This window comes from Penaeus chinensis, chromosome 13, assembly GCF_019202785.1.
Source record: "Penaeus chinensis breed Huanghai No. 1 chromosome 13, ASM1920278v2, whole genome shotgun sequence".
Taxonomy (NCBI): Eukaryota; Metazoa; Arthropoda; class Malacostraca; order Decapoda; family Penaeidae; genus Penaeus; species Penaeus chinensis.
Window position 1 is genome coordinate 30,891,631 of NC_061831.1, and position 9,930 is coordinate 30,901,560.

The 9,930-nt window shown below is 41.0% G+C and overlaps 2 protein-coding genes across 2 annotated transcripts in view; one reads left to right on the forward strand and one right to left on the reverse strand.

Annotated features, from left to right (window-relative positions):
* LOC125031660 overlaps window positions 1–3,888 on the reverse strand; it is a 6,191-nt gene extending 2,303 nt beyond the window's left edge. Inside the window, exons 1-3 of the mRNA XM_047622546.1 lie at window positions 3,667–3,888; window positions 2,148–2,774; window positions 1–2,004 (exon numbers count right to left, since the gene is read on the reverse strand). The exon at window positions 1–2,004 is cut by the window's left edge and continues 1,151 nt beyond it. Coding sequence (XP_047478502.1) covers window positions 1–2,004; window positions 2,148–2,774; window positions 3,667–3,888 — 2,853 coding nt within the window. The remainder of the gene's footprint in view (window positions 2,005–2,147; window positions 2,775–3,666) is intronic.
* Window positions 3,889–7,464: 3,576 nt separating this feature from the next.
* Window positions 7,465–8,985, forward strand: LOC125031661 (collagen alpha-1(I) chain-like). Its single transcript, XM_047622547.1, has one exon. The coding sequence runs from the start codon at window positions 7,465–7,467 to the stop codon at window positions 8,983–8,985; it is 1,521 nt and encodes a 506-aa protein (XP_047478503.1).
* Window positions 8,986–9,930: the final 945 nt, after the last annotated feature.

Here is a 9,930-nt window from a genome sequence, read left to right on the forward strand (position 1 = left end):
AGTTACTTTATTTAACTTTCGGTAGTCTGTACATAATCTACTGGTACCGTCAGATTTTGGCACTAGCAGTGAGGGTGAAGCCCATGGAGAGTTACTTGGTTCAGCTAAACCATGATCAAGTAGATAATCTACTTCCTTCTTCATAACAGCTTTCTTCTCTGGACTGAGTCTATATGAACTTTGCCTAATGGGTCTTACCTCGGGAGTGAGTTCAACATCATGTAGAGTATGGCCACAAAACCCTGGGTTATCAGCTGTTACCTGAGGAAAATCTTTCAGTATTAGATATACATCATTTAACTTTGAAGCAGGCAAGTAAGTTAAATATTTATGAAGATTAGCTATTATCTCAGAGTTATGTGGATTATGAGGACCTGGGATTTCTATGTAATCAGTCTCCTCAATATACTCGTTAGACATAGAAGTTATGGGAGATTCCTGAGGAATCATACATGCAATAGATTTGCCTTTGGCAAAGTCCTCCTTTGGCTGCCTGTCAATATACGATTTGATTAAGTTGATATGTACCAACTGGGTATCTTTACGTCTATCAGGAGTTTGAACTACATAATTGTAATCAGAAACTTTATGAGAAACAACATAAGGCCCAATGAATTTGCTCTTTAGAGGGTTTCCTGGAATTGGAAGGAACAGTAAAACCTTGTCTCCTGGAGAGAATACTCGAGTTTGAGATTTTAAATCATGAGAAGACTTCATTTTGATTTGAACGTTATGAAGATTAGAGAGAGCCAATTTTCTTGCCTCTGATAACTTAGCTCTAAGATTATCTATGTAAGATGCCACTGTTTGATTAGGGGGAGCTGAAGAGTCTGAAAACCACTGATCTTTAAGAACTTTAAGTGGACCTCTAATCTGTCTTCCATATAGTAATTCAAATGGAGAATATCCAAGTGATTCTTGTGGACATTCCCTCAGGGCAAACAGAAGAAAATGAATGTTCTCATCCCAGGAATTCCCTGTTTCTAAGCAATACTTTTTAAGCATAGATTTTAAGGTCTGGTGAAATCTTTCAAGGCAACCTTGTGATTGGGGATGATAAGCTGTTGACATTTGTTGCGAGATACCTAACAGTTCTAAGACTTTTTGAAACAAGTCACTTGTGAAATTACTGCCTTTGTCACATTGAATCTCTTTAGGGATTCCAAATGAAGTGAAAAAATGAAGTAGACATTTTACAATGGAATTAGCAGAAATATTATTTAAAGGGTAAACCTCTGGATATCTTGTAGCAGTATCCATAATTGTAAAGAGATAATGGTTCCCTTTCTTTGTTTTAGGCAGTGGTCCTACACAGTCAATTACAATTCTTTCAAATGGATCCGAGTCTACTCGAATAGGATGTAAAGGAGCTCTTGGAATTATTTGATTGGGTTTTCCCCCAACTTGACACACATGGCAAGACCTGATAAATATTGTAACATCTTTCTTCATACCTGGCCAATAGAAATTTTGAAGTATTTTCTTGTAAGTTTTTTGAATACCTAAATGACCTGCTAAACCATCATGTGCAAGTGTCATGACTGATTTCCGAACTGACAACGGAATTACAACTTGATGTACTTCTGACCATGTATCTAAAGCACAGAGTTCAGGAGGACGGAATACTCTCATTAATAGTCCGTCATGATAATAAAAACCAGGGACCTTTTGATCTTTAAGACTGTCTAAGGCAACATGTCTGCATTTAGCAAGAGAGGGGTCATCGTTTTGAGCTGCAATTAATTTACTTCGTGTGATCTCTTGTGAGATCAAATTATCAACTGGATTTTCTTTTTCTAAGGAAGATTTCTTATATAGCTTAGAACGAGTAACAGCACACACAGGGGAAATATGAGGTTGTTTCTGATCCAGTTCTTTAGTTGGGCTATAGGTTAAAGGCTTAGCAACAACATTAATTGTAGGGTACACTAATTTCCCTGCTAGATCATGTCCAAGAATTAAACTGATTCCCTCTATTGTAAAATTATTTTCTGTCACAGCTATCTTTATTGCCCCTGATACAAAATCAGAAGTGAGAAAAATATTTGCTAGTTTATAACTAATTTTGGAAGTCAAGTCTTTAATAAGAACTTTTTCACCTGTATATTTTGTCTCAATTCCAGGTAAAGCAGACTTTAGAAGTATACTTTGAGCAGCTCCAGTGTTCCTAAGGATGAGTATGGGATAGTTCCCCGATATTTAAAATCACTGAATGGATCTGGAGAGTTTACATTTGTCACACTTGCCACTGGTTTTGGTTCAAAAGCTTGGATGCTTGGACTTATGAATGGTCTTACATTTATGCCAGACTTTCTACACTTTGGGTCTTTGCACTTGTCTATGGTATGACCTGCTCGCTTGCAATAAGAACAAAAGTTTAATGGTGCAATTTTGCCAGCTTTACCACCACCATTCCCAAGGTTTTCACCAGAGGAGGACTGTACATAAAATCTAACCTTGTCTACCTTACCCAGCTGTGACCTTTTCAAAAGCGCAAATGAATCAGCTATTTGTGCTGCTTTAAGGAGATCGGTTTCACCCCTATCTTCTATATGCTTAAGGATATCGAAGGGTAACTTTCTTTTTACTTCTTCTAAAATAAGAAGTTCTTTTAATTGTGAGAAAGATTTTGTTGAAGTTGAATCTAGCCATTTGTTAAACAATCTAGCCTTCTCAGTAAAAAATTCAGCAAAGGTACCATGGGGAGACTTAGTAAGACTTCGAAACTTTTGTCTGTAGCCGTCAGGTGTGATTGCATAAGCATCAAGAATGGACTGTTTTATGGATTCATAATCATCAATGCAATCAAGATTTGAAAAGGATGATGGCAGCTTTACCGCTTAATTTAGGTTGGAGAAGCCAAGTCCACTCAGCATAAGGCCATTTAAAGTGTTCAGCAGTTTTCTCAAAGTTACGGAATGAGCCATCAGGATCATTTTCAAGAAATGAAGGAACAAGGGGTAGATTCTTAGTTAAATTGAACGTATCATTAATGACAGAATCATTATTGCCCGTGCCATTTAATTTAGCTTCTAGTTTTCTTTCTTCTAATTTAAGTTTAGCTATTTCTATTTCCCTGTCTCTTGCTCTTTCTTCTAATCTTTGCTTTTCTACCTTAAGTTTTAAATCAAACGCATACTTTTCAAATTCTAGTCGAGCAGTGGACCAAGACTCCTCTTTCTGATCAGACAGAATGGAAGTGTCTCTAACGTCAAGCAGTTCGGGATCTTGAGGGTTTAACCCAATGCCGTCGGGGAAAATGAACAAAAAATGGGGAAAATGCTGTGCCCATTTTCTATATTTTTTGTGAAATGTCTGCTCATAGATGGCTCTGCTAGTGCTTAGCCACAAAGGAGTCAATTAGTAGACCTTGTGACCATACGTGATTTGAATTGGCGGGAAAAACGTGTTTTTTACTAGTGCTATGGATATCGATGGTGTTATTTTTATTATAAACATTATAATTATTATAATGTTTTTTAATATTAGTAACAGCAAAATAAGATAATGTAAAATATTTCGTAAATCAAAGAAAAGGGTGAACGGGCGAGACGGGCAGTACTCCTAACTGGCTCATTGGTGACTTAGTACAAGTATAGCCATCTATGTGTAAAAACAATCAAACAAGTACTAACAGTGGGCATAGCACGTGTCTACCCGTCGTACCCGTCGGCAAGGGGTTAAAGAATCAGTGGCTTCAGAGGGAAGGAATTCTCTTTGAATTAGATTTTCTAATACTAGTTCCTTAATTACTTTCTTAGTTGCTGAACCCGAATGAGGTACCGAGAAGTATTGGGCAATAAAGCGCCAATCATCTTTCTTAATAGGTTCGGCTAATTGTTCAAGTGTAGGATTTTCACAAAATTCTTTAGCATTAAATGTAGACATATTAAAAGGAATATTATTTGAATAGAAGTTACTGTTCGATCAACTTGTAGCAGAATAGAAATTGAAATTATTGCAGGAATGTTTGCTAATAATCCCTACGTTAGTTGACAGGCTAATATCGAACAGTTGACTTAATGACGTACTAACACCCAGGTTAGATATTGGCTTACAAATACCATAAATGAAGCAGACGGAAACAAGAACAAATTCTCAGCACTTTGACTTGCTTAGCCTAACTAGGAGAAAGTACGTGGAAACAATCCCGCGGTTCATGAACAAAGAAAGGGTACGGTATTAATGTCGCCGGATGAATCCCTAATCTGATTCATAAACACTATTACAGTGATTGTTTGTGATCACCCTTATTAAGTAGGTGATGTTAACGTGATAAGATAGAGCGAGCTGTTAATTGTATAACTCGTCTCTATGAGAAATAAGGTTACGGCATTAATTAACCCGTGAGAAGATCCGGATATTTTACTTTAAATGTAAATGTAAAAGTACGGCATTAAGTATCCCACTAAGTAGATCCGGATGAATTCCTTATTCCTGGTCGGACTGACGCTGTCTGCCAAGGCGTGATTATTATTAGAGTCCTGACTAATCTAGCTACTATATTGACACGGGGAATCCGCGTATTTTCTACAGTATTACAGGTCAAGCAAGACGGGAGTGATCAGTTCCAAGTACTCCATTACTCATTTAGCAGGAAATACTATCTCAGTAGTAAACACTTTTAAGTCTAAATGAAATCTAAAGTAACACTATCCTGACAAACCTCCAATAAAATCAACGATCATACACAAAGAGATTTTGATGGTGCATAAAAGAAGAATTATCAAAGAAAAAAATATCCCGGACAGGCCCCCATTTATTACGGATGTAGTTGTTTGATGAGATTTAGTCTTATTCTAGGGGAATGATGTAACTACAAGTCCATAATAAAGTTTGATGCAATAAGTTTATACTCCAAAGTATTATGATATTTTCCAGGTTCTTAGAATATATTTAGTTTATTAAAATCACGTAGTAGAATTGTATATTTATTTACTTAGTTTAGTATTTATTTCTTATTATTTATTTTTTATATTATTTTCATGGAAATGCATAAAACGCAAGTAATGTTTTATTTTTATTTTCTCAAAACCCCAATCCATTACCAATATTTACATTACCCGTAAACCGTCACATAAAACCATGAATAAATATCCTTAATTAAGAAACACCATCAATATTCTTCTTGTAAATTATTATTTATATCTATCTTACGATTTCCTGTAGTATACCGTCACCAGATTCTTGAGGTCACAGCTGAGTAGTAGCGAGGATAGTTGACCGAGCTGCCCAGTTCAATGGCTGAACAACTCTTGCTTTTTTCCGGCTTTCTTACCCTTATATAGGCCTTCTTGGCGGGTTCGCAGGGCAGCGTCTTGAGAAGTGGCGCGGAGGTCGCATCGCTTGTTCTCCAACGAGGTCGTTTGGGGTCAAGACGTTTGTTTTCCAATTTAAGATTTCGCGAAGATAAATCGGCAATTGCAGACGGAATGGCGGCAGTTGTAGCAATATATATACATATTTATATATATATGTATATATATATATATGTATCCTGTATGGAATACCCGAGATTCCCAAAGCAAATGTTCCGATGAGAACTATTCTATCTGCCATTGGAACCATAAATTATAATGTAACAAAAAAAAAAATTATTCTCCTTTTGAAAGAATTATTTTAGTATTATGGTGAACTGGAGAACATATCTCTCAAACTCAATTACTAATGTTCCACTTGATGAGATTCTATCAGTTATTATGGATTTTCTTTTTGACAATAAAAATAAATACAGGGTTTATATAAAGTCAAATTAAGAAACTTTTGGATATAGAAAACAAAGACATCTTGTCTTATTTCAATGGAAAATTATATAAACAGATTGAAGGGCAGCTACGGGTATTCCATATAGGCCCTACGACAATATTTGTATGCGTCATTTTGAAAACAGCTGATAAAAAATAAGTGATTAAAACTCAGAAACCCAGTTAAGTCCTCAATCAGAAGTCATTCTTTGAAAATAATTGAAAGTAATTATGAAATTCTTGACTCTTTCCAATCTGATCTGGACATAAACAATCTGAAAATCTTTGGATTTAGAAACGAAAAGTTAACCTTAATGAATCCCTTTCCTCCACTGAAATCCTCGAGTAGCTTCCCAACCATTTTTTTATTTTTTCAATTCTGAAAAGGCCATTGCATTTTTGATTGGCAGAGGCCCAGACGCTCTGCTACTTCCATGGGGCTCAGGTGGTGGACGTGACAGTCTAGTTTTTCCTTTGTTTTTGGAAGGTTTATAGATAGTAGCATGTGATGTTGCAATACAATTAATTCATCAATGTCTCAACATGTTTCCATTTGCCCAAATGCAATGTTATGTAAATTTCATATGCTCTTTCGGTCTACCTTTTGCACATGAGAACGCTTGGGTGTTGATTTCACATTAATATGCTATTTCATAACAATTTCCTTTGTAAAACCACGTATCACCACCTTAATATATTTCCTATATGATGTTCCCTCTTGTGATAAGCATATGTCTTACATAACTGTAGAATTTTGTTGAATTTAATGGAAAGTTAAATGTTCTTATTCTATTTTTTTGTTCTTTGTTATTTTGTTATTTTTCTCGTCAACATTGCATTTATATTCTAAATATTCCTTAAGTGTTTCTCGTTACGTTGTTGTGTTAGTTATATATAACGTCCCCAGGCTCATTAAAAGGTGTAAATAGGTCACTGGCACCACCCGACTGGCACGGTCGGGAACGAGTGCCTGACGTAAGAGGGAGGCGGTGTCAAAAGAAATGTAGGAAGGAGCGACAGCAGTGTGCGTGCTGTGAAGTGCAGTTGAGCCCAAGTGAGGCAGGCGCGGTTAGAACCCCGAGGAGAGGCGAGTACACAGGCTTCATCTATACTGCAGGGTTTCGGATTGTTTGCCCCTTTTAAACTTTAAAACCAAAATATTAGTACTTTTTCATCCTTCCTTTTTCCAACAGACTTATATAAAAATCGAAATTATCTATTCATTTAGTAGGAGTAATATAAAATTGAACATAAACCCAACAAGAGCAAAATAAAACACAAACACAGACAAAGAGAGTTTTGGTTCGTATTGCATTTAATATCTGCAAAAACCTGTATATAATAATTAATATATATCGTTACTAGAATTATTTAAAATATTTTAAATTTCTGTTCATAAACTGAATAAAAGTTCTTTGAAATAAAATAGTAAAACAAAACATAGCTCTGATGAAAAGTGTATATTGTAAAACAAGTTCATAAAATGTTCGGTGCAAAAATGCAAAGAGTAAACTAATCACAATAAAGTGCAGATAAAATTATAATGAATAAAATAATCATAAAGATTGAAAGTTTCTCCTCTTATATCAATTTATTTTCTTTGTGTTGATCTATTTCGTTCCCGGCTGAGACTCGTCTAAGACAAGATACAAAAATGTTTATCAAACTACACTAAAACAACTATAAACAAATAAAACAAGCAACGTCAACGAGGCCGCGCATGAGTCGCTCCAGCGGGCCTCCCGTTTCTCTGAGCCGCAGCTTCCTCCCCGCGCCGGGCATCCTCACCCCGGGGGAGAAAGGCAGGGGTGTTGGGCGACCTCGGAGGCGCCGGGCATCCTCAGCCCGGGGGAGAAAGGCAGGGGTGTTGGGCGACCTCGGAGGCGCCGGGCATCCTCAGCCCGGGGGAGAAAGGCAGGGGTGTTGGGCGACCTCGGAGGCGCCGGGCATCCTCAGCCCGGGGGAGAAAGGCAGGGGTGTTGGGCGACCTCGGAGGCGCCGGGCATCCTCAGCCCGGGGGAGAAAGGCAGGGGTGTTGGGCGACCTCGGAGGCGCCGGGCATCCTCAGCCCGGGGGAGAAAGGCAGGGGTGTTGGGCGACCTCGGAGGCGCCGGGCATCCTCAGCCCGGGGGAGAAAGGCAGGGGTGTTGGGCGACCTCGGAGGCGCCGGGCATCCTCAGCCCGGGGGAGAAAGGCAGGGGTGTTGGGCGACCTCGGAGGCGCCGGGCATCCTCAGCCCGGGGGAGAAAGGCAGGGGTGTTGGGCGACCTCGGAGGCGCCGGGCATCCTCAGCCCGGGGGAGAAAGGCAGGGGTGTTGGGCGACCTCGGAGGCGCCGGGCATCCTCAGCCCGGGGGAGAAAGGCAGGGGTGTTGGGCGACCTCGGAGGCGCCGGGCATCCTCAGCCCGGGGGAGAAAGGCAGGGGTGTTGGGCGACCTCGGAGGCGCCGGGCATCCTCAGCCCGGGGGAGAAAGGCAGGGGTGTTGGGCGACCTCGGAGGCGCCGGGCATCCTCAGCCCGGGGGAGAAAGGCAGGGGTGTTGGGCGACCTCGGAGGCGCCGGGCATCCTCAGCCCGGGGGAGAAAGGCAGGGGTGTTGGGCGACCTCGGAGGCGCCGGGCATCCTCAGCCCGGGGGAGAAAGGCAGGGGTGTTGGGCGACCTCGGAGGCGCCGGGCATCCTCAGCCCGGGGGAGAAAGGCAGGGGTGTTGGGCGACCTCGGAGGCGCCGGGCATCCTCAGCCCGGGGGAGAAAGGCAGGGGTGTTGGGCGACCTCGGAGGCGCCGGGCATCCTCAGCCCGGGGGAGAAAGGCAGGGGTGTTGGGCGACCTCGGAGGCGCCGGGCATCCTCAGCCCGGGGGAGAAAGGCAGGGGTGTTGGGCGACCTCGGAGGCGCCGGGCATCCTCAGCCCGGGGGAGAAAGGCAGGGGTGTTGGGCGACCTCGGAGGCGCCGGGCATCCTCAGCCCGGGGGAGAAAGGCAGGGGTGTTGGGCGACCTCGGAGGCGCCGGGCATCCTCAGCCCGGGGGAGAAAGGCAGGGGTGTTGGGCGACCTCGGAGGCGCCGGGCATCCTCAGCCCGGGGGAGAAAGGCAGGGGTGTTGGGCGACCTCGGAGGCGCCGGGCATCCTCAGCCCGGGGGAGAAAGGCAGGGGTGTTGGGCGACCTCGGAGGCGCCGGGCATCCTCAGCCCGGGGGAGAAAGGCAGGGGTGTTGGGCGACCTCGGAGGCGCACGGGGATGAACCTCGGCCGTGGAGCGAGGGTGGACGGCGTATACAGGCGGTCCATCACAAATGGAAGTTGCACTCCTTTCATAATGCATTTTCCTTGATTTAAGATATTTTTTCAATTTCATTTTTATGTTTGCTAAAATATTTCATGATTTTCTGTATTGATATATTGTATAATCCTTCATTTCAATACATCTCAACCTTTATAAAGAAATGTATTTAATATATAATTTTGTCTGTATTTTGTTTGTTTTTTTTGTTTGTTTTTTGTATATGTGTATATTTTGAACTAAAGGAAAATGTTTTTGAATCCTACGGTTTCACATTGAAGACGGGTTTTGTGCAATCGAAACGTTTGTGTTTCCCTTTTCTTATTATTAAAGAAGAAAGAAGTAACGATGTGTCTGTTAACACTGGCCATGAAGTTCATTATATATATCTATGTGTGAGTTTTTTTTATAATCATAATATTTATATGTATACCCATATATATATATATATATATATATATATATATATATATATATATATATATATATATATATATATATATATATATATATATATACATATATATATATATATATATATATATATATATATATATATATATATATATATATATATATGATAAATATATGTAAGTTAAATACTTACATATGTGTATATGTATGCATATGAAAAGGAGAGAACACACTACCATGTTGAACGTATCCACGCTGGTAGGAGGGATGTCGAACATGCCTTCTACCGTTCACGGGTACGTTCGGACATCCTGAAGGAGCGGCTCCCCAGCCAAGTATTCCAGCTCTTTGCCGATATTGCCCACGATTCTTCCCGGTCCCTCTCCACCAACCATGGCCGCTCTCTCTCCCGCAAACTCTCCAGTCTCACCGCCCGCAGTCCCTGGTCCCGCTTCTCCCTCACCGACGCTGTCACCAACCTATCTTCCCTGTC